The 25082-nt window shown below is 35.0% G+C and overlaps 1 protein-coding gene and 1 pseudogene across 1 annotated transcript; one reads left to right on the forward strand and one right to left on the reverse strand.

Moving 5' to 3' along the window:
• The first annotated feature begins 649 nt into the window (after positions 1–649).
• On the forward strand, positions 650–16131 carry LOC131931711 (uncharacterized). Its single transcript, XM_059288540.1, has 10 exons — positions 650–707; positions 1270–1422; positions 1747–2205; positions 2960–3091; positions 3528–5039; positions 6981–7133; positions 7458–7916; positions 8674–8805; positions 9237–10038; positions 15862–16131. Exons 3-10 carry the CDS (start codon positions 2136–2138, stop codon positions 15953–15955), a joined length of 3354 nt encoding a protein of 1117 aa, XP_059144523.1. The 5' UTR covers positions 650–707; positions 1270–1422; positions 1747–2135; the 3' UTR covers positions 15956–16131.
• On the reverse strand, positions 11448–12132 carry LOC131931709 (protein max-like; annotated as a pseudogene).
• Positions 16132–25082: the final 8951 nt, after the last annotated feature.

A 25082-nucleotide genomic window follows, 5' to 3' on the forward strand; every position in this document is an offset into this window, starting at 1 on the left:
ACTTAAGACAAGGCCTAATTTTAATTGCTATTACTAAACTAGACAAAAGGACTAAAGCTAATGTTCTTATTTCTAAGTTAAACACTAAAAAAAGTTAGCTGTTGGCTACTTCAACTCTGAAATATCTACGCATATTGGAAAATTGGCCTATTTATTCTTTGATGTTGAAGCTTGATTAATAATTTATTAATAGTGATAAATTATAACATAGACGTACATGTTGAATAATTTTTTAATAGTTTGGTTGTTTATACAGATAGAGCTATAGAAATCTTGCAGCAAGCCTCTATTGATGTAATTCAAAATGCAGTCCTACTCTCCAACTCTACAACTTGAACACAACCCGACAATTGAGAATCAACATCTAAGGTCATTTGGTGCAGGCGCCAACAATCAGTTTCTTTCTGCTAGACATAAACAAGCTATAACACCCAAGAAAAATATACTTTTCCATTACGATTTATTGCTGGCCAATCAGTTTGAGTGTAACATTTCATGTCAGTACGACGCCAACTCTAAGGAGGCAATCAAAAATGTGTTAACCCTCATTAGCTCATCCCCTTCTGGAACCACCATTGAAGTAAGGTTTCTCAAACAAGACAACACAGTCTCTTTTGTCAATTATGAAATAAAAAAATTAAAGAAGGTTCATTTTGAGGATATAGAAATCAACATGTGTAGACTATTGGAGGATGAGTCAAACACAGGTATGTCTATTTTAAGAACATAGAAATTATCCTTTAAATTATTGAAAAATTAACTACATGATGATTATATAGTTGATTTAGTTGGAATGTTAAATATCTTGTACCCTTCTTTGTATGCAATCACTAACCTGATAGTCTTTGAGTTTGGTACCAAATCTCAAGATGGGTTCCCAGAAAAGGCATAGTTAGAAATATATTTTATTATGCTATAATGTACATGTGGTCATTCTTTATAAATGTTTATAAATGCTCGATTTTAAGAAAACAAAAATGCCTAGCTCACTTTTTTGTGCGCAGTCATTCGTTGCGCATCTTTCCAGTCCCCTCATCTCTAATAGACAGCTTTCTCAGATGTCGAGAATGTTATATATTTATATATTTGTAAATGCAGCTGGAATAGAGTTGATACCATGATTCCTTTATAAGTAAAGAGGTATTTTTCTATTTAACTCATCTTTCTACAGATTCTCCAGGTCTCTATCTGAATAAAAGAGCTTAAAGTTCCTCTTTTAAAGATCCTCTCTTTGAGCTTCTCTCTAAAAGTTTCTTTCTCTGTCCACAGATTCTCCTGGATTGTCTCTACATAAAGAGCTAAAAGCCCCACTCGAACACAAAACAAGCCACATCACAGTCATGTTCTTGGTAAACTTTGACAAAGATTTGGCGATTGGTGGGCTGCACCTTGATCCTCAAATTTATTATGTTTATTCTTCAGGTATTGTAGATTAATATTTAACGAAGTAGATTATTGATTATTGAATCAAATTATTTATTCATGACATTTAACCTAATAGACCTCTATTACATCTATACTAATAAATAATAATGAGCTTTTCATCTATCCTTCAGATATTATGAATAAATGAATATATAGGCCTACTTCATTTTCAATATTATTAATATAATATTAAATTTCTTACATTTCCTCCTAAGTCATTATTATCAAATTTTAAGTAGAATATTTTTTCCTTTATTATAAGTTTTTTAACACACTATTCCTAAGGAATAAAATGTGAAACTAAATATATACATATTTCAGAATCTTTCAATGAAGCTCTACAGCTAACTCTAAAAAAAACAAGTAACCCTGAGCAACTGCAAGCAAATCAGCAAGATCTCACTGCCTTAATACAGCCTTGTTTAGCATCCAGGGAGGTGGATTCTGAAATTCATGCAAGAGCTCTGTTGAATCAACCTTCATGTAGGTCTATAGAGTGGCATCAAAGTTCAAAATCAGAATTATATTACGATTTATTGTTGGCGGATCATTACCTTTTGGACTTACACTGTGAATATCAATTACACTCAAAGGATGAAATTCTCTGCATCTTAACACTGATCCACAGCTCAGCAGAGGGCGCAAGTGTTGAAATTCAATTCTTGAAAAAGAATGGAAAAATTTCTTAAGTTAAATACAATCTACCGCAAATGAAACCGGAAGGCTTCAAGAAAATAAACTTAAATGTTCAATGCCTAACTTATCAAATTGGACAAAAAGGTATTTTTATTAAATTTTCTATACAACAATTGGTCTCAAACTGTCATTAGGGGTAATCTGTAAACGATGTCATGTTTTTTTTAATATTTATCTCTCTCCCTCACATCAGCAGTCATCGACTAAAAAACCGGACAACCCACCCCTGAAATGACATCACACCTTAGCCTGCCACCACTTTCTTAAATACAGCCTATATATTGACTAGTTGATTCTCCCTTAATTAATTCAGCTGTCTCCCAATCACTATCTTGAACTAATTACATCCCCATTATTTTCTAGCACCATCATTTAAATATTAATTCCAGTATTGCATCCATTTTACTTTTATGTCCTTCTTTTCTTTTACTGCTCAAGATTACATACTTCTGATTGTCAAGAGGGCATAACTCATTAAAAAATTAGAAAAAACTAGAAGGAGTTGCGCTTAATTATTTAAAAACATGTAATAATTGAAACTATAATAACACTTATCTTAGATGTAATGTTTTCAAAATCTAAAAGTCTGTAATTTTTTTTTTCAAATATCAATTAAAATTGATCAGAATCCATATTTGTATCATGTAAAACTTGCTTTATAATTTTTACTTTAAAAGAAACTTAAAAAGTAACATGTACTAGAAAAATGTTTTAGAAAATCAACCAAATATATTTATAACACCCTAATATTTAAAAACTACAAAAATATACTTAACAAGCTTTGGGAAACTGATGCTTTGGTTTTGGATGATAATAATTTGTTCATTATTTTTTACAGAGCCTGCCCCTAGGAACTGGCAGACAGACATCCCAACATCCGCAGGTTCTAGAGAGGTTTTTGTTAAGTTCTACATCCCAATCTTCCAGAGACAGGTTCAGGAACCACAGATGGCCTGTTTTTTTGTTAAAGGTAATTTATCTGTCATAAACTTTTTTGGACAATGTAACCTCCTTACCCTTTAAGTTGTGGCTGGCTGAAAGCCATCTACCTACTCTTGGACATTGGTTTTGGTTAGAATCTACTTACACACCTAATGTACACATATTCTGTGATCAGGCTTTACTATGACTATTATTGTCTTGTACATTGGCTCCTATTTCATCATATTTCATATTTAATTAGAATTTTGCTCGACACTAAGACTGCTCCTATTGTGTTAGACCTCCATCTGTGACCAGATATTCCTCTGTATCTTTTATCAGATTATTGAAAAACACAAAACCATAACCTGCTTACATTTTTAAAAACACTCAACAATGTTTAAATAATACTAATAAAATATTATTTAATTATTTTAAAATTATTATATTTAAAATAAAATAATGTTCCTTAATTATTTCCCTAGAGTTTGTCAAAGAAGAAAAACCAATAGAGAATGGTTATGCACGTGATGACCACATTCAATCCAACCTACCATCAGCTACCATAGAAACTCAGAGTGTTGACACAGAACACCCATCAAGCTCTGTCAAAGAAAACAAACCTCAGGTAGTTTTATCCTGTGGAGACCCCAACAAGCATGTTAATATCCCACCAAGTGTTGATACAGAACGCCCATCAAGCTCTGTCAAAGAAAACAAACCTCAGGTAGTTTTATCCTGTGAGGATACCAACAAGCATGTTAATATCCCACCAAGTGTTGATACAGAACGCCCATCAAGCTCTGTCAAAGAAAACAAACCTCAAGTAGTTTTATCCTGTGGAGACCCCAACAAGCATGTTAATATCCCACCAAGTGTTGATACAGAACGCCCGTCAAGCTCTGTCAAAGAAAACAAACCTCAAGTAGTTTTATCCTGTGGAGACCCCAACAAGCATGTTAATATCCCACCAAGTGTTGATACAGAACGCCCATCAAGCTCTGTCAAAGAAAACAAACCTCAAGTAGTTTTATCCTGTGGAGACCCCAACAAGCATGTTAATATCCCACCAAGTGTTGATACAGAACGCCCATCAAGCTCTGTCAAAGAAAACAAACCTCAGGTAGTTTTATCCTGTGGAGACCCCAACAAGCATGTTAATATCCCACCAAGTGTTGATACAGAACGCCCATCAAGCTCTGTCAAAGAAAACAAACCTCAGGTAGTTTTATCCTGTGGAGACCCCAACAAGCATGTTAATATCCCACCAAGTGTTGATACAGAACGCCCATCAAGCTCTGTCAAAGAAAACAAACCTCAGGTAGTTTTATCCTGTGAGGATACCAACAAGCATGTTAATATCCCACCAAGTGTTGATACAGAACGCCCATCAAGCTCTGTCAAAAAAAACAAACCTCAGGTAGTTTTATCCTGTGGAGACACCAACAAGCATGTTAATATCCCACCAAGTGTTGATACAGAACGCCCGTCAAGCTCTGTCAAAGAAAACAAACCTCAAGTAGTTTTATCCTGTGGAGACCCCAACAAGCATGTTAATATCCCACCAAGTGTTGATACAGAATGCCCATCAAGCTCTGTCAAAGAAAACAAACCTCAAGTAGTTTTATCCTGTGGAGACCCCAACAAGCTTTCCATAGCCTCACCAAGTGCAGGCACGCGTAATTGGTGTCCTGCTGCTAAACATAGACAAGCTATACCAGCCAATAGTAATATACTTTATTATTATGATTTATTGCTGGCCAATCAGTTTGAGTGTAACATTTCATGTCAGTACGACGCCAACTCTAAGAAGGCAATCAAAAATGTGTTAACCCTCATTAGCTCATCCCCTTCTGGAACCACCATTGAAGTAAGGTTTCTCAAACAAGATAACACATTCTCAGTTGTCAATTATGAAATAAAAAAATTAAAGAAGGTTCATTTTGAGGATATAGAAATCAACATGTGTAGACTATTGGAGGATGAGTCACGCTCGGGTAGGTTTATTTTTAGGACATAAAAATTATGATAGTCTTGTAGTTTGGTACCCAATATCATTATGGGTTCCCAGAAAATTGTGCAATTGGAAAACTGAACAAACCAAAAACTGCGGAACAAAAAATTGCGCAAACAGAAAAATGACCAAATACTAAGTAATTATACTAATACAACTAGCCGTCCTGGCCAGGCTCTGCACTGGCCTCCGTGAAAAACCTATCTTTAAAAGACCATGACTTGTGTGTTTAGTAGTCAGCATATATATATGGCATTGTCCGAGTTTAAGAAATATATTACTTTTTTAATTAACCCTAACCACAACCAATCAAAACCAAAACACAAAAAAAACCAACGCAAACATAACACAAATACAAACACAAACAAAAATACAAACACAAACCCAACCACTAACAAAAACACAAACGTAAAGAAAACACAAAAGCAAGCTAAGAACAAACCCAAATAAAAACCCAAACACAAAGAAAACGCAAGCATAAACGTAAAGTGCTCAGTCTAGCGTGGGGTGCCAAATCTTACCATGCTGAGGCGCGGGGGGGGGGGGGGGGGGGGGAACCGCCTGATTCAACTTAGTAAACAACAATATTACCCCAACTTATTCATAGTCTTTTGCACTCACTTAAAGGAACGTAGGCGTCATAGCTAACACGGGAAGGCCTGGGGCGCCAAAAAACACCCTCACGGGGCGCCGGGGGACGCCTGGATTCTATTCTATTAAAGACTATACAAACCTTTCTTATCTTTAGTCTATTGCACTGTTTAAAACGAAATTATGCACCAAGCGCTCACAAGATAGCCCAGGGCACCATATTGAACCCTGCCGGGGTGCCGATGGACGCGCCTGATTCAATTTAGTAAACGACTATAATACACTAAGCTTATCCGCAAACAGAAAGATAGAAGTAAACATAGAGAACATTTAGGAGCTGGCTTCTAAACTCATATTGATTTAAAAAAAACAACAACAGTAAACAGTCTGTAGAGTGTATAAAATAAATAAAAGGCAGTATTTAAAATATCTGTGTTTTACTTACCACCATTCACTTGATCATTCCACGCTAATTATGTAACTATTTTTTCCCAACACCAAAACAAAGTAATGAAAAGTAATTCCTCCCAAACCCCCCCCCCCCCGCCTATCCCCGATGTATTGTTTTTTTAAAAGGGAAGTGATTGTGTTTTCCTAATTTATCAACGGACGTAATGAGGGCTAAAGGACTAAATTAAAATAATTTTCGTACACAATTAGAACTTTTGTGAAGAGTGATACACTTTCTTTAATTTTGTTTAATGCACATGCCGTTAATTAACACTATAAGTTTGGAAAATGAAAATTGTTATATAACACCTTCAATATTATTTTTTTAATCATAATTTAGACGATGAGTACTATAGACATATCACACTATGTTGATCAATTCTATTTTTTTCTCTATTTTTTTGTAATGAAGGGTCCCCTGTCAGCTCTCGGCGGTCACATACAGAATTCAACTTTAAATATTAGATTTAAATTTGTCCTATTTCATTGAAATATGTTGTATTATTCTACACTGTACATGTAGTCATTCTTTATTAATGATTATAAATGCTCGATTTTAAGAAAACAAAAATGCCTTGCCACTTTTTTGTGCACATTCATTCATTACACATCTTTCCAGTCACCATCATAATGTCCATGAGTCGCCACATCTCTAATAGACAGCTTTCTCAGAAGCCGAGAATGTTATATATTTATATATTTGTAAATGCAGCTGGAATAGAGTTGATACCATGATTCCTTTATAAGTAAAGAGGTATTTTTCTATTTAACTCATCTTTCTACAGATTCTCCAGGTCTCTATCTGAATAAAAGAGCTTAAAGTTCCTCTTTTAAAGATCCTCTCTTTGAGCTTCTCTCTAAAAGTTTCTTTCTCTGTCCACAGATTCTCCTGGATTGTCTCTACATAAAGAGCTAAAAGCCCCACTCGAACACAAAACAAGCCACATCACAGTCATGTTCTTGGTAAACTTTGACAAAGATTTGGCGATTGGTGGGCTGCACCTTGATCCTCAAATTTATTATGTTTATTCTTCAGGTATTGTAGATTAATATTTAATGAAGTAGATTATTGATTATTGAATCAAATTATTTATTCATGACATTTAACCTAATAGACCTCTATTACATCTATACTAATAAATAATAATGAGCTTTTCATCTATCCTTCAGATATTATGAATAAATGAATATATAGGCCTACTTCATTTTCAATATTATTAATATAATATTAAATTTCTTACATTTCCTTCTAAGTCATTATTATCAAATTTTAAGTAGAATATTTTTTCCTTTATTATAAGTTTTTTAACACACTATTCCTAAGGAATAAAATGTGAAACTAAATATATATATATTTCAGAATCTCTCAATGAAGCTCTACAGCTAACTCTAAAAAAAACAAGTAACCCTGAGCAACTGCAAGCAAATCAGCAAGATCTCACTGCCTTAATACAGCCTTGTTTAGCATCCAGGGAGGTGGATTTTGAAATTCATACAAGAGCTCTGTTGAATCAACCTTCATGTAGGTCTATAGAGTGGCATCAAAGTTCAAAATCAGAATTATATTACGATTTATTGTTGGCGGATCATTACCTTTTGAACTTACACTGTGAATATCAATTACACTCAAAGGATGAAATTCTCTGCATCTTAACACTGATCCACAGCTCAGCAGAGGGCGCAAGTGTTGAAATTCAATTCTTGAAAAAGAATGGAGAAATTTCTTATGTTAAATACAATCTACCGCAAATGAAACCGGAAGGCTTCAAGAAAATTAACTTAAATGTTCAATGCCTAACTTATCAAATTGGACAAAAAGGTATTTTTATTAAATTTTCTATACAACAATTGGTCTCAAACTGTCATTTGGGGTCATCTGTAAACGATGTCATGTTTTTTTTAATATTTATCTCTCTCCCTCACATCAGCAGTCATCGACTAAAAAACCGGACAACCCACCCCTGAAATGACATCACACCTTAGCCTGCCACCACTTTCTTAAATACAGCCTATATATTGACTAGTTGATTCTCCCTTAATTAATTCAGTTGTCTCCCAATCACTATCTTGAACTAATTACATCCCCATTGTTTTCTAACACCATCATTTAAATATTAATTCCAGTATTGCATCCATTTTACTTTTATGTCCTTCTTTTCTTTTACTGATCAAGATTACATACTTCTGATTGTCAACAGGGCATAACTCATAAAGAAAATAGAAAAAAACTAGAAGGAGTTGCACTTAATTATTTAAACACATGTAATAATTGAAACTATAATAACATTTATCTTAGATGTAATGTTTTCAAAATCGAAAAGTCTGTAATTTTTTTTTTTTCACATATCAATTAAAATTGATCAGAATCCATATTTGTATCATGTAAAACTTGCTTTATAATTTTTACTTTTAAAGAGACTTAAAAAGTAACATGTACTAGAAAAATGTTTTAGAAAATCAACCAAATATATTTATAACACCCTAATATTTAAAAACTACAAAAATATACTTAACAAGCTTTGGGAAACTGATGCTTTGGCTTTGGATGATAATAATTTGTTCATTATTTTTTACAGAGCCTGCCCCTAGGAACTGGCAGACAGACATCCCAACATCCGCAGGTTCCAGAGAGGTTTTTGTTAAGTTCTACATCCCAATCTTCCAGAGACAGGTTCAGGAACCACAGATGGCCTGTTTTTTTGTTAAAGGTAATTTATCTGTCATAAACTTTTTTGGACAATGTAACCTCCTTACCCTTTAAGTTGTGGCTGGCTGAAAGCCATCTACCTACTCTTGGACATTGGTTTTGGTTAGAATCTACTTACACACCTAATGTACACATATTCTGTGATCAGGCTTTACTATGACTATTATTGTCTTGTACATTGGCTCCTTTTTCATCATATTTCATATTTAATTAGAATTTTGCTCAACACTAAGACTGCTCCTATTGTGTTAGACCTCCATCTGTGACCAGATATTCCTCTGTATCTTTTATCAGATTATTGACGAACACAAAACCATAACCTGCTTACATTTTTACAAGCACTCAAGATTGATAAAATAATACTATTAAAATATCATTTAATTATTTAAAAATTATTATATTTAAAATAATATTCTTTAATTATTTCCCTAGATTGGGTTGAAGAAGAAAAACCAATAGAGAATGATTGTGCATGTGATGACCAGATTCAATCTAACCTACCATCAGCCACCATAGAAACTCAGAGTGTTGACACAGAACACCCATCAAGCTCTGTCAAAGAAAACAAACCTCAGGTAGTTTTATCCTGTGGAGACCCCAACAAGCATGTTAATATCCCACCAAGAGTTGATACAGAACGCCCATCAAGCTCTGTCAAAGAAAACAAACCTCAAGTAGTTTTATCCTGTGGAGACCCCAACAAGCATGTTAATATCCCACCAAGTGTTGATACAGAACACCCATCAAGCTCTGTCAAAGAAAACAAACCTCAGGTAGTTTTATCCTGTGGAGACCCCAACAAGCATGTTAATATCCCACCAAGTGTTGATACAGAACGCCCATCAAGCTCTGTCAAAGAAAACAAACCTCAAGTAGTTTTATCCTGTGAGGATCCCAACAAGCATGTTAATATCCCACCAAGTGTTGATACAGAACACCCATCAAGCTCTGTCAAAGGAAACATACCACCTGTAGATTTATCCTGTGGAGACCCCAACAAGTATCCTACTATCCCACCAATTGTTGAAACAGAACACCCTTCAAGTTTTGTCAAAGAAAACATACCTCAAATAGTTTTATTATGTGAAGAGCCCAAACAGCCAGACGTGTGTAGCGCCTTGCCTGAAATTTTGATGAAACTTCTTGGTGAAAAAGCGGCTGAAATCCTAAGCACTTTTTCTCAGCCACCAGGCTGTGTGGAGAGGAACGCTGTGACGTTGAAGGAAATTAGTGTGTAAGTGTTATTTTTTAGGTTTTTAAATATAAATAATTGTTTAAAATTATTTAAGAAATTTAAGGTCAGTAATCATGTTTAATGCATCTTATAAACAGTGGCAGAACTATAAAAAGACCATATATATATATATATATATATATATATATATATATATATATATATATATATATATATATATATATATATATATATATATATATAAAAGCGGCCACGTAGAGTGTTAGTCAGTCCGTAGTGTGTTAGTCAGTCCATCATTCAGTCATTGCTATTGATTTTTACTTTCTCGTATATACGAAGTATAGAGAAAGTATTGTAATCGTGCACAAAAATAACATGAAATTCCGACAGTTTTCACCGTTTTACTCCTCAGTCCTTCATCCCATCCGGAGTATAGAGGACTTATTTTAATCAGGCAAAAATTATAAATACAAATATATAAACATTTTGGCGTTTTATGCGTTATCGAGTCGTAAAAACTGGACTTTGCAATTCTGTCAGTTGTCTGTGTGTCCGTGTGTAAACACGATAACTTGAGTACCTTTACAGCTAGGTTGATGAAATTTCATATATAAGTATTTTATCAAAATCGTAGATCCTGATCAACTTTTGAATGATTTCCGATAACCGGAAATGTTAGTTTTTCTTCTTTCAATTTTTCAAAAGCCTATTACTTGAGTATACGTCGTTTCGTCGGGATGGTACTCTTTGTAGTGCTGGCATATGTCCATGTGTCTAAACTCGTTGTCGCATATGTGACTCATTAAGAGTTCCTGGTGTGCTGAAACCTCGTGTTCTTGCCTATCGTCGACTGATTTATATTTCTGGGTGCAGAATCTGCATCTTTTGCTGTTATATCCCGATTTTTGGGTTTTTAGATTTTTTGTTGACTGCTTCGCGTCTGTAGGGCTATGTTCCTTTTTCCTTAATGAGTGTGTATCGTCGTTCATTTCTGAATCTGGGCTGGGGTTGTTAATTGTAGAGGTTGGCATCGCTGTAAACGTAAAAGTGCTTGGGTTCATCGTGAATGATGAAGCAGAGCTTGGTAAGTAGGCTCTTGGTGTAGTTGTTTTGATGGTTGGTGGTTTCATCACGCTTGTAGGCCTACTGGAGGTTGTTGGCTTACTAGACGATTTGTGGGGGCTGGTTGGTTGACTGTTTAAAAGTAAACCCTATTATTTTAATTTTTTTTTGTTCGCCTCCACAATAATGTAATAACTTAAAATTTTAACATTCTCCATCAAAAAGTTAGAACACTTCAGTTTAAAGTTTTAAAAACTGTATCATTAAAACATATGGCAAGTTTTGGCATTTCTTGAAGGTCATTAACCAAAAGTTATTTTCTGTTAACCTGTCATAAGATTAGATGAGTTTTAATAAGCACTATAGACAAATTGGAGAGAAAATACATTTGAATGGTAAAAAATACAAGTATTTTAGAAAAATCTTTAGATTTTGACATACAGAAAAAATTGCCTTACACACATTGTTATAAGTATAAGCTAATGGACATCAATGTACTACTTTTTAGGGAAACATCACCCACCTCTCAATCAAGTCCAACCACCACTGAGATACAACATATTTCAAAACAAAAACCATTAAAACCTTTCAGCTATTTGATGTCTTTGCCTTTTTGCGTTTTATGGGTGGTGATGTTACTACTGTCTCCTCTTCATAGCTTTCATAATCATCTCCTCTATCATCATCCATGTAACTGGTACTCAAAACTGATTTGCCCCCAGACTGAGATTTTTGTAGAGCTTTGATTTGAGCTTGCAAGTCTTCATTTTGTTGTTTAAGTATAGTTATATGCCTGTCATTCTGTGTAGTTTTGTCTCTCATTCTTATGATGTATTCAGCAGCTTGTCTCAAAATTTGTGCACGTGAAGTCTTTCTAGAGGAGTTAGTCTTATTATCATCTTGAGGTACACAATCTCAAAGGCTGTGGAAACTGTCCTGTATGTGATCTCTTCTTTTCCTTTCTAATGCATTATGGTGTGCTCTTTTGTCATCTGAACTGAAAGTCTGGGGGCTTTCTTCATCATCAACATCACTTTCAATGTGAAAAATCAATGTGTCTTCATCGCTCATACTCATTCTCTATATTTGAGTTAATAAATCCACTAACACTATATTCCTTGATTTTACTTGCACCGTACTGTCTTAATAAATTTAATGATGTTTTTTTTTATATATAACAACTTAAATTTTTTGATACTAGGCAAAATTTTACTCTTTTGCATACGTTAACAATTGAACATAAAGAAAATATTAAATACACGCGCATTGCTAAAACATTTTAAACTGATGAATGTCAAATAATATGTTCGCTCATGTGCGTAGAAAAATTGACTCATTTTAATAACAGTAGGGTCGAATAAACCTATTCCATTAAAATGTTTTATAAAATATTTAATAATCATGCCAGGGGAGGTAATTTTAAAAAGAAATTCAGCAAAATATTTTTGGTTTTATTAGGCTCTACTTACACACTTATTGTACACACTCATATTCTGTGATTAAGTTTTGCTTTTTCCAAAGCCAATTATAAAACTTACTCAGGGGAGATGATTCAAAGTATAGACCTTACACATTTACTATCACATTTCTTGTAAAAGCAAAAACAAGTAAACATATATAGTTCTTTATTCTTTTTAATTTAATGTAGGATACAGAATAGTACAGGATAAATGTTCTACCAATATATTATAATACAAACACATATTTTACATTGAATAAATATACAATAGATTTCCTACTCCTAACCAATGCCACAAAGAAGTACCGTACATCATGAAAGTCCACTACATATCTTGCGGCTTGTCGAACTGTGGTCATTTTTTTCCAAAGAATTTTGCTGGCGACAGCGTGTGTGTTTGATTGTAGGGAAAATAGAACTCGGCCTTGACAATGTTTAAAATAAACCGGGAGTGATCTCCCCTAAACTTTCTCGAATATTCTTATATAACACTACGGGGATGGCAACTCAGGATATAAACAATATTTTTAATCCATTTTTAATTACTTAAACTTTTTATAATAGAATAGAATCTCGTAGAAAAAAAATTGCACACAGGGCCGGAATTACAGTGCTGCCAGACCCCGCATTGTGGGGGGGAGGGCCTGGGCCGATTAGGGGCTCACAGCCGACCATAATCAATTTTTTTATAGTTAAAAATAAATAATTTTCTTGCAATTTTTGAATTGATGGTTGTTTTGTAAAAAGAATACTGTAACTGCGGTTGGATTATCTTTATCCAATAGACACCATTGAGTCCTCTTTCTCCTACAATCAAACACACGCTTTTGTCGGAAAATTCATTTGAAAATAAATCAAAGTCCATCAAAAAAATCAAAGTCCATCGCTCGAGAGGCCACTAGATGTTAAGACGACTTTTGCTTCTTTATAGCACTGATTAGGGAAGTTTTTGAGTACTCATAGACCTAATATCTGTTTCAAATGTGTAGTTTAGGGGCCTGAAAATCCCTTAGTAGCTATCTAAGCACCAGGGGTCTGCTTATAGGGTGTACTGCACAGGGGGATAGGTGTACTACTTGAATCATGTCTCGCTGCATCAGGGGCCTCCGCCGGTGGCCGAGTCCCAAGAGCCCAGTGACGCCTCTGACACTAAGGCCATTACCGAGGGGTGTTTCTTTCACCATCAGCGTAAACCGCGGCGTGTTTGTGGTAGTGTGTACAAACTAGCGCCTCAACAACTAAGCCAAACTATAACGCATAACATAAACGCAAACTTAAATGCAAACATAATCGCATAGTGGCACCTTGATAGTGTTTTTGTAAAAAAAAAACAGATAAAAAACAGATACGCTGTTGCGTAATAGAAAAAAATATACTTGAGTTGTAATGTGAATGATAGGCAAACGTTCAAACCACTTCCATGACATATTTCCCTTTTTAAAATAGTCAAATATGTGTGCTCTTAAGTACTTTTAATAGATTTGCATTAAACACATTAAAAAGAAATTACTTCTCTTAATTATTATTAAAAAAAAATACATAATAAAGAATGACATAGTATAAGAAGGAAATGTATTTAAAACTAATAATATAAATACAAAAAAAACCATTACAGATACAAAGCTTTCATGCTTCATATACTGTTGATCCACTTACTTATAGGCAGCATTATGGCAGACATAAAATAAAACAGAGATTTTCAAAGCAGACTAATGGCACTCGCACAAATGACATGTTGTTTTAACCTGTTTTAATTTTTTTTTAAACTAAGAATTTTTAAGCCTGAAATAAATTTTCTATGTTTGTATTTTCGTGTTCGTATTATATATATATATATATATATATATATATATATATATATATATATATATATATATATATATATATATATATATATACACACACATACATATATATATATATATATATACATATATACATATATATATGGGGCCCTAAAATTTTTCTTTGCGTCGTGGCCCTTTTTTTCTAGTTCCGCCACTAATTGCATACCAAGTGAACAACCAAGTGAACATCAAACAAATTCTGCATAATAGTGAGGGATATTATTAGTACTTTATAAAATCACCTGCGTTTTTTGAGAAATCGGAAATAGCATAAATTACTACTTCCGGTCAACGGAATTTACTTAAAATTTGACAGAAGGCAGACGATTATATCTTTTACTTAAATGTGAAATTCCATTTATCTATCCGAAATAGTACTCAAGTAATAGGCTTTTGAAAAAGTGAAAGTAGAAAAAGTTCCACTTCCGGTTATTGGAGATTGCTGAAAAGTTGATACAGATCTACTAATTTGATATAATACTTTATATGAAATTTCATCAACCTAGCTGTTACGGTATTCAAGTTATCGTGTTTACAGACACACATACATACAGACACACATACATATAGGCACACAGACACATACACACACAGACTTATGGACAAGATTGCAAAATTATGTTTTTCCGAATCAGGGAGGTGTAAAACGTCAATCTCAATTTTTTGTTTGCACGATTACAATACTTTCTCTATACTCTGTATATACAAGAATGTAAAAAATACATTTATAAATAACTTTTTATATATATAAATACATTTGGCAACAATTTCCAGCCCCTTATTTGATCCCCATCCCCTGCTCCATCCTGCCACATTACACTTTAGAGGACACTCGAACAGTTATAAAGCCAATGTTTGAATGTGTTACGTGCCCCCTATTTGGCTATCTAAGGGGAGCAACTAGTCACAAATGTCATTAAAAATGTGAAGTTTTGCCTATATTTTACACTATATTTTGTGTAGTAGATTTGTTTGAGGAAGAGCATGGTATAGTGACTGTAAATTAAAGATAACAGTATCGCAGCTGTAGTATTTTTTCCCAACCAAATATTAAGGCAAAAATGCTCAAAAATTAAATTTAAAAATTACTAGTAATGGTCGGCAGTGGGTCCCAAACGGCTTGCCCCCCCTCCCCCCTGCATTGCGGCATCTGGCGGCATGTTAGTTCTGCCCCTTCTCATAAAATGTATAGGCAGGTAGAGTGAAATTAATCAGTCTGCATTAAAATAATCTATTCCCACTTTTTGTTTAATTTACTTTATTTAAAAAAATCTTTTGAATTGTTTCTTTCACAAATAACTCACAGTTACTCACATTGAATTTTACAATTAGTTTAAAAAGGTCAAAACATAACTCAATTGATTAAAATATGAAATGTTTGCCTTTTGACATCTGTAAAACATTAGTCGGAAGCATTGTTTCTTTTATTAACTGCTTTAGAAACATCATATTTTTTAAATAATTGAAGTTTTTTTGTTTTGTATGCTAATTTAGAAACATCTTTGCCATAAGTAACCTCAGTGTGCACATGGAAAATGTGACCAATGCATTGGTGGGTGAAGGAGCTATCTACAGTAATGGTCAATGAAGGTATGTGTAAACTGCAGTGAAACAAACTGGAATAACAAACACAGAACAAATTAGTGGCCTCACAATGTCAAGACATTTGTAGTATTTAGCAACTCATTCACAATAAAATAAAAATTAAAAGAAAAGAAAAATTACTAAATATATATTCTATGCTATTAGCTGTATTGCAAAATTATCATGTAAATATTTTAAAAAATATATATATTAAAAATAATTAATAACTGCTTCTACTGCGAAGAAATTTTTTTTTTTTTTGCTTGCTCTACATTTTAGGAATAGGATATATAGTATAAACATTTATATTTATTTGAAATTAGGAAACAATAGAAATCTGAGTAAAACATTGTTTAAAATGATTATTGTTTGTATTTATTTGATAGATTTGTCTCTTAGCAAGATATGCACAATAAATGTAAATAGTGACTTCAATTAAATTATTATGCTTTACATTTCTTTTCATCATATTCTCTGTAAAAAGCAAGATTTATGAATGGACAATCTCTTGGTTGAACATTTATAATCATTTGGGTCTGGTTTAACTCATTTTGGTCTGTTTGAAATTACTTTAATTGTTTAAAAATTATTTTTATCTGTTTTAAATTATTTGGTATGTTGGTCTATGTTTTAACTATTGTAATTTGTGACTAAAGCTAGTTAACTATTGATAGCACAAAATTTAATTTGGAAGATATATTGTAGAAGACAGGTGTTTGTTTACAACCAAAACCCAATGTACTGTGTAACTTTACTCTCACAATGGCTGCTGTAGTTGAGACTTCAGTACCAGTAGTAATAAGTCAGGATCTTTTCTATAACTTCTTATCTTGTTTATTTTTGTTATTTACTTTATGAAAATAATACAAAAAGAATTTAAAAAATGGAACTATTTTAAACATTTGCAAGAAAGTTATTTACAATGTTTTTATAGTTCACTATATAATACTTCTTATATTGACGACTAATGAAGTGTGTCTGAAATATAACATGAGAACAGGGAGTTGTTTTTTTTATTATCAATCCCATGTTACAACAATGTTGAGTTTTATGTGAACAATTTACAGTTGTTGATGTCGTAGATTTTTCAGAAAATTTAACAAAAATATAAATGTACTCTAGAGACAAAACAACAGTGGGTAAAGCCTAAATTAACTTAGGTAAATCATTCCAAAATAATCCTTGACAAATATGCAAAAATTTTGATGATTGCTGACCTGAAAACGGTCATTTAATAAAGTTTATCTGATGACACAGCCATAATGATTCCATTTTGATTTTTTAATGACCCGGCCTTTGCATGCAGTTCTGCATTGAAGAAGCACAACATTAATAGTTGATATGATGAGTACTGTGATATCTTTCAACACTGGCTGTTATTTTAAAAAAAAAGTCTATTAAGAAAAGAAGAAAAATATGTTTAAAAACGTGTAATGATTATGAATGTTTGTTTTTCAAGCTAGTATTTGCTTTAGGCTTTTTTTCAGTGATAAATTGGAAAATAATTAGATTGTGTAATTTAAATACATTTGTGCTTTCTAAATAAAAACTCTGTAGATATGCAATTGTCATCAAGTTGATCTATAGACCTTAGTATAGTAAAATTCTTTTTCTGACCTGCCAGTCCACGGGGTAGGTGAAGTAGAGTTCAGCTGTTTCTGGGATCGCAATATATGAGGGGATAGTGTGCCCAGTCGCTGTTACTTTACCTAACGTAAGTCAGGTACCCATCAGAGTTAAGTAGACCTAGGGAGTTGCTACGACTCTAACCAGGAAACCAAACTCTGGACTTTTGGTTTAGCATACAAACGCCGTAAATACAATTGCGTATTCTATATACACATGTGCATTTCAAATACATGCGTGAATTCAATGAGTAATAGTGTGTTCTAAATACACATAAATCTAGAATTAAAAAAAAAAAAATGTATGTTTTAAAATGTTTCTGTAAATATGTATGCTTTTTTTTTCTTTTTAAATGCAACAACGAAATTACTTTAATGTTAGTAAATAAAAACTTGACAAAACTTTGATATGAACATGTCGACTTTGTATACATGTCAGAATGTTATTTTAGAGAAAAATTGTTTCTTACCACCACACTGGGGCTGATAAAGTGGAGTCTACCAGTTCCAATGAGATTGTGTGGTTGACAGGTATTTTTTTTCTTCCCATTTATGACAAGATTCAACAAAACTGTACTGTGGCTATCATAAGATTGTAATATTACACTGAAGACAACTCCGGTGTTTTGTAATATTTTTTTTATTCAATGTTTACACAGCCTAGTTTGTTTTTAAACTTTGTAGTTTTCAAAACACTTAGAAGTTTTTTTTTTTAGTTTCCTTTAATCAAACATGGCCAGACAAAGGAGTGAAATAAGGGACCACAAAAAACAGTTGATTCAACTTTGACCCTTTCATACAGTGCTCCTATATACTATACTATATATATTCTTCATAAACTCAGTAAAACTACTACTGAGATTTTTAACAGCTCTTTAGAGTTATGTCCCATTTTTAATGTACATAGTGTATGTCATTTATGTTTATATTATTAGGATTAAAACATTTCTGTTCTAAAATCCGTCACATATCTGCTCTATGTGTTGTAAATGTCAACCAGGTGTTTAAACACTGTGTTAATGACTATGTGATGGCTAAACAAATTTGTAACTTGAATTCAGATTATTCTTAATATATACAATGCAATACAATATATTGCTGTTACTGTGTTTGTTATGGTATTATTACAACTTAATTTTTCATTAAATATTAGGAGGAGGGGGATGAAAAAAGTTTCACACAAATGGGCAGTGAAAATCATGAATCCGTTGCTGTCACCAAATTTCAAAATTATGAGTAGCTACATCGACAGGGTAGTAGCTAGGCTTACCCCCCCCCCCCCCCCCCCCCCCCATTTCACCAACGAGTTGTCTTGTCAGTTTCTAGTTATTGCACCCTTTGCCTGGGATGTGTTTTTCATCTAGTGTGGGTACATCCTGTGTAAAGTAATATCATTAGGCAGGTGTAGTAGAGTTTCGCTGTTGCTTTGACCACGGTATGCTTGATAGTTGGAAGCAGCAACCTATCCAGGAGAGACAACTCCAAAATCAAACAACTGCTGCCTTGTAGTTTGTTCTTAGTTGGACAAAGGCTATGGAAGCAAATTCGAAAAAGAAAAGCAGACTGAAATAGGAGTCAAAAGCATATATCTGCGAAACAGCCCTGAAACATTTTTACGCAACATTTCTTCATTGACTTTAGTGTAATGAAAGTCACGCTCGATGCAAAGCTGTACTCAGTGGGTCAAACTTTAGGTGGCTGCCCCCCGAAGAAAGTCTACCGCCCCCCGAGCGAGATGGATTTTATATAGTAAACACACACTTTTACTAGTGGCCGCCCCAGAGGCATAGCGAGGGGGGGGGGGGGGGCGGGGGACAAAATGGGTTGGAAAAATAAATTGAAAGGTTGATGGGGGGGGGGGGTGCAAATCGAAATCTCGAGGGGGGGGGGGTGCAAATCGAAAGTTTGAGGGGGGGGGGGGGGTGCAAATCAAAAGTTTGAAGGGGGGGTGTGCAAATCAAAAGTTTGAAGGGGGGGGGTGCCAATCGAAAGTCTGAAGGGGGGGGGGGTGCACATCGAAAGCTGGTCCCCCCCCCCCGATAAATGTTGAACGCCCCCCCCCCTGAAAATTTCAAAAGCCCCTTCCCCGGAGAAAAAAAGTCTGGAAGAAACACTGGCCCCAACCGACGTTAGTTTCCAAGTGTCCCGTCGTATAGGTCTACTACACAAAGACCTGCATAATCTGGAACCGAACTCCAGACGTCTAGGCAGGGGGAGGACATATGTCCCCGGGCGCCGGCCATAGGGGGCGCCAAAACGGGTTGGAAAAATAAATTGAAAGGTTGAGGGGAGGGGTGCAAATCGAAATCTCGAGGGGGGGGGGGTGCAAATCGAAAAGTTTGTCCCCGGGCGCCGGGAAGGGTCGCTACGCCTCTGCGTCTAGGTGAGGTCATCATTTACTCGTTCTAGCCCTTGACCACACATTCCTCCAAAGTCAACAAAATAACACCCAAAAGAATTTTTTTTTAAATTGTGTTTATATAAACAATACATACATACATAGAGTTTTAAAAAAAACAATAACTGGTGAACACCTCCCCACCCCTGATGAGTACAGGTAACATTTGCAAACAAATTAACGTACCATGTGAAAGTTTTACAAAACTTACGACAACGGCAAAAGTTATACTACTAAATTGATGCAATGATAAAGTGTTCAAACATACAATTTTAAAAAGTCTTAATTAGGCTAAAAATGTTGTAACATTAACATAAAAACAGGATTAGTTTTAAAATTTATTTCACGTGACAAAAATCCATAATCGCATACAAAAAATAGCATTAGACAGACACGTATGTAATGACAGTGTGGTCTAAATTTAGCGCTGACAGATTCAAATATTGACACATGACAGCCTTGAGCTTGACTTAGAAGTGTGTAAATATGCAAAGCTAACGTGTAGGCTGATTTGGTATAACAGATTAAAACTACACGGGCTTTCATATTATGTTAAACACGCTATGGGGTAACTCACTGAGCACACATTCAGCCCTAAGTGTGGGGTCTTGGTCAACATTTAGATTCATAATTGCGATTTCATTCAATATTGAATTTCAAATAGCGCAACACCAGAGATGAAAATAGAAAATTCGGTGACTGCTCATAGCTGTTTGGGCTTAAGGGCGCATGCGTGGTTACGCCTCTGGTAGTTATAAGTAGTAGATTAACGAATCCATCTTGTTTCACTGTGTGAAATTTTTAAATATATACCTTTTTTGTTATAAGGCATAGTCTTAGTGGTGTAGCGATAGGAGGGTGGATGGGGCGGCTGCCCGGGCGCCGAACATTAAGGGTGCCAAAAAGGGGTAGGAAAACAATTAAAAAGCTAATTTTAAGTTAAAATATTGAATTATACACGGTCAAAGTATGGAAAATAAACGGATACACGACTTTGCACACTGATTTAATTTTTTTTGTCTACATAAATTCTGTGACACCAACAAAATGTTTGTTAAGGGAAAGTGACTAGTAAAAAATGTCCACCAACCTTTCCAACTATATTATAGTCTATATGAAAGGGGGGAAGGCGTAAAATTGATAGTCCGGCCCGGGTTCTGGAATGGGTCGCTACGCCTCTGATAGGCCTACGCGTTTAACTATTTGCGATCTAAAAAAAAACAACTGCCACGAACTGAATTTTTTTGTGCTTTTGTTTTCAATGCACTTTAAAAGATACTTTCAATTAATGCATTAGATTTTTTGTTACAGTCTTGCATCGGTACTTTTATATTTGTTGTATAGAGCACATGCACTACTAGGAGTTGAAAAATGCGATGCAGCAACATAAGATTTAAGATTTTAAAAAAATATATCATTTAAAAACATAAGAGGCATTATGTAGCGTTAGTTTCGAACTTCTCACTATGGCTGGCCGAGAAAACAATCACCACTACCAGGACGAGACCCAGCAGACACAGGAAGCTCATTCCCCGCACGCTGATTGGTCGGTAGTTTAATATCCCATCAATCACCACGTTCTTTGCGAACACCGTCACGTACCTGTACATTCAATAAAAAAATGTCAATAAGTTACGTCACATGGTCACGTGACAACCGGTGTAGTAAAAATGAGTGTCACATCTCAAGAATTAATTATATACTAAAGCTTGAGTAATTTTAGAATTACCCCCATCTCTTGGAGGGTGACACCATATAGGCCTACGTGATAAAATAGGTAGGCAATATAGCTATTGAACTTAGTTAAATAAAATAGGCTAAGCAGAAGATGTTCAGAAAATTGTCAAAATTTAATTTTGATGTTACACCATTGGTTGATAACAACCCCGTTAAATGGTGTCACCACCCCCCCTCCCCCCCCCCCCCCCCCCCCCTAAGTGCTGTCACCCGACTGGATGTTGGAAAATAAAAGTAAAACATCCTAGCGGTCCTTTGGCCAAATGAAGTGGAGTTCATGTGTTTCTTGAACTCGGCATATGAAGGGAAGGTGTGGTCAGCACTTTGTCCACCCGTCTTCATTTCCCTAACATGAGTTAGGTACCCAGCAGAGCTTGATGGACTCAAGTACGGTCTACTGACTTGGACCCGGGTTAGCAGCCTAGCGCTCTACCACTGGATGGTGTCGCCCCCCCCCCCTCCTTAAAATGGTGCCACCCTTTGGATTATGTCACACCCCATAAATGATGTCACCATCTTGGAAGGTGTCTCACCTTGGATGGTGTTACCCGGTGTAAAAGTTTCCCCTTTCAAACCGGACGGTCTATGGGGCAAGTGAAGTAGAGTTCACTTGTTTCTGTGACCTCGGCATATGAAGGTATAGTGTGGTCAGCACTATGCCCAGCCGCCTTTACTTTCCCTAACGTGAGTTAGGTACCCATCAGAGTTGGGTGGACTCAGGGACGGTCTACTGACTTGAACTCGGATTCGAACTCGAGACTAACGGGTTAGCAGTCCAGCTCGGTTACCCGGTGTAGTCCGAATATATTTCATTTCTTACTAATAAAACAACTATAAAAATCGACCCGTCACACTTCATTAAAATTCTGATTGATTAGATTTTTTCCTAACACTACACAACCGCACCCTGTACAACCCTTAACGATAAATAAACCCTAGCTCTGTGACGTTCGTTTAATAAACTTTATCTAATCACAATTTATCTGCCTGGAAGTGGTCGGATCTATTAATAACTTTTAATTTTGATCCACTACCATTTCTTTTAAACTATCCACGTAATTTATTTTACAATGGCAATATTAGATTAATTTATTTTTATTCTATTTATATATTTAAAATAATTCTACGATTATTATTTTCAATCACAGCAGATGGAGATGACCAAGTAGAATAGATATTCAATCAATTAGAGGAGCTAATGTTTACATGTTTTCATGTGGTGATCCTATAGACTCGGCTCCCGGGATTCGAACTCGGGACTTTCGGGTTAGAGATCGTAAGCTCTACAATTCGACCACGCCACCCCCCTCCCCCCTACTTAAGCGAAATGCTGTCTGAAAGTCGATATGGCGGTAAATAGGTTAAAGCCATTTTCTATATGAACTTCAAGGCATTATTGAGTTTCTTTACAAGTTATAAACTATTATAAAATGAGATCGGTACGTCAATTCCAATAGTTGTTTTGTGATTAACTGGAGCTATTGTAGTCCCATAATATTAAGGTAGGTGGATCCTGTGAACTATGGTCCTACTTTTTGTCATGCAAACAGGTGTTTGAACGTCGATATGAAGGCAAATAGTGTGTCCGGTTGCCAGAACAATATTTAGCTGATTACACGGGCTTCGTGACGGAAAGCTATTTTTAGCCACTCTTCAAGGTAGTGTACAAGGTGCATGTAATCCTGGCCAGACTTAATCCTGGCCAAACTTAATCCTGGCCATACTTAATCCTGGCCAAAAATTAACCTGGTCGGACTTAATCATGGTCAGACTTAATCCTGGTCAGACTTAATCCTGGCCAGACTTAATCCTGGCTAGACTTAATCCTGGCCAGACTTAATCCTGGCTAAACTTAATCCTGGCCAGACTTAATCCTGGCTAGACTTAATCCTGGCCTTATATAAATTGGGCACAATTCCCATACACCCCAATCGATCGTTATTTCACAAAAACAAACAAACCTGTTATGGTACCGCTTATCTATGCAAATGTATGGTGAAATATAGCCGCATGAATGAAATCCCAAAAGTGATCCCACAGAAAGAAAAATCAATAGCTTACTTATTATTCAGATGTCCGCCTGAAGGTTTCCGTGTCTTTGACTGATTTTCTTTACTAGCTGTTAGATAAAGTATTATTCTGTTTATAAATATATGATACTTTAAGTAATATTAGAAAAAGAAATGTTTTCAAAATCTTTATTTTTAACTTAATCAAGATATATATAAAAAGAAATGTTTTAAAATTTAGATAGTAAAAAATGTAATAATTACCCGCCATTTTCTAAATTAGCATCCACTAATCTATTCAAAGTGCCGTTGTCAATTTTCGTCAGGGCTATATCGGGCGAATACTTTTGTGTTTGTTTTTCTTTATTAAAATCTAAATCTGAAGTTTCATATTCGATTATAGTTGGTCCAGGTCGATTATATTCTTCAATATTAACATTGGACTTGTTAAAAGTTAAACTGGCCCCATATTCTACGACTTCAGGGTCGTTATAGTGCTCACAATATTTCCTTTTTAGATTGTTTAGCTTAGGTTCAATACCATTAGTTGGTTCGTTTATTCGTTTAAACGGAACCGTACAAAAAGAAGTATAAAATTTAGGATTTTCTTTTGTCATATCTTTTGTTCCGGGGTTTTGATTTGTCTTTTTAACCGTTATGCATCTACGCGTTGTTTCCATTGTTTCAAGTTTTGGCGGTTCTGTTTCTACTTCTGCTCGTCTGTTGTTGGGTCTCTGACAAGTGGCTCTGACTACCACCATGGTATCCACCCCCGGGGGTGCTGTTTCTATGCTCCTTCCCCCCATTCTTCCACTGACGTCATGGTTTTGATCCGCACGGGACCGGTTTGTTGTGCGTAGTCTGACGAGCGTGTCACGTTCATGATGAATTAGGTCACGTGATGGTACGTTTAATTCCAACATGGCGGTCACTTCTGCTTGAAGAAGAAAAAAATTGGCTGAATTTTTTTTACCTATGCGCATTTTTTTGTTTATGAATTGAGACAATGAGAACAGAGGGTCGGATGGTAGAGAATACAACTGCAAACCCGAAAGTCTCGAGTTCGAAACCCGGGTTTTGTGTCCGTCGGAAGTCCCTCAGTTTACCCAGCAGTTGATGAAAGTAAAAGCGGCTGGGTATAGTGCTGACCACATTATCCGTTCATATGCCGAGAACTATGATGCAGGTGAAATCTACTTCACCTGCATCATGGACTGCAAAGTTCAAAAGGGTACTTTATTTAGTATAGACAATAACCTTATTTCAACTCTGAAAAGAACCATGTTGACATGGATACAATTTTTTTTTAAAATCTTGCAATTAAAGCGGCCGTAAAAAAGGTTTTAAAAATTTTGAATATAA

Source organism: Physella acuta, unplaced genomic scaffold (genome assembly GCF_028476545.2).
Source record: "Physella acuta isolate Inbredline_101_S28 unplaced genomic scaffold, ASM2847654v3 ptg002013l, whole genome shotgun sequence".
Classification (NCBI taxonomy): domain Eukaryota; kingdom Metazoa; phylum Mollusca; class Gastropoda; family Physidae; genus Physella; species Physella acuta.

Excerpts from the sequence above, each read along its gene's own strand:
- LOC131931711 (XM_059288540.1), top strand. The coding sequence starts at position 2,136 with ATGAAACCGGAAGGCTTCAAGAAAATAAACTTAAATGTTCAATGCCTA. Across the intron at positions 7,917-8,673 it reads TTATCAAATTGGACAAAAAG|AGCCTGCCCCTAGGAACTGG; the intron begins GTATTTTTATTA and ends TATTTTTTACAG. Across the intron at positions 8,806-9,236 it reads GGCCTGTTTTTTTGTTAAAG|ATTGGGTTGAAGAAGAAAAA; the intron begins GTAATTTATCTG and ends TTATTTCCCTAG.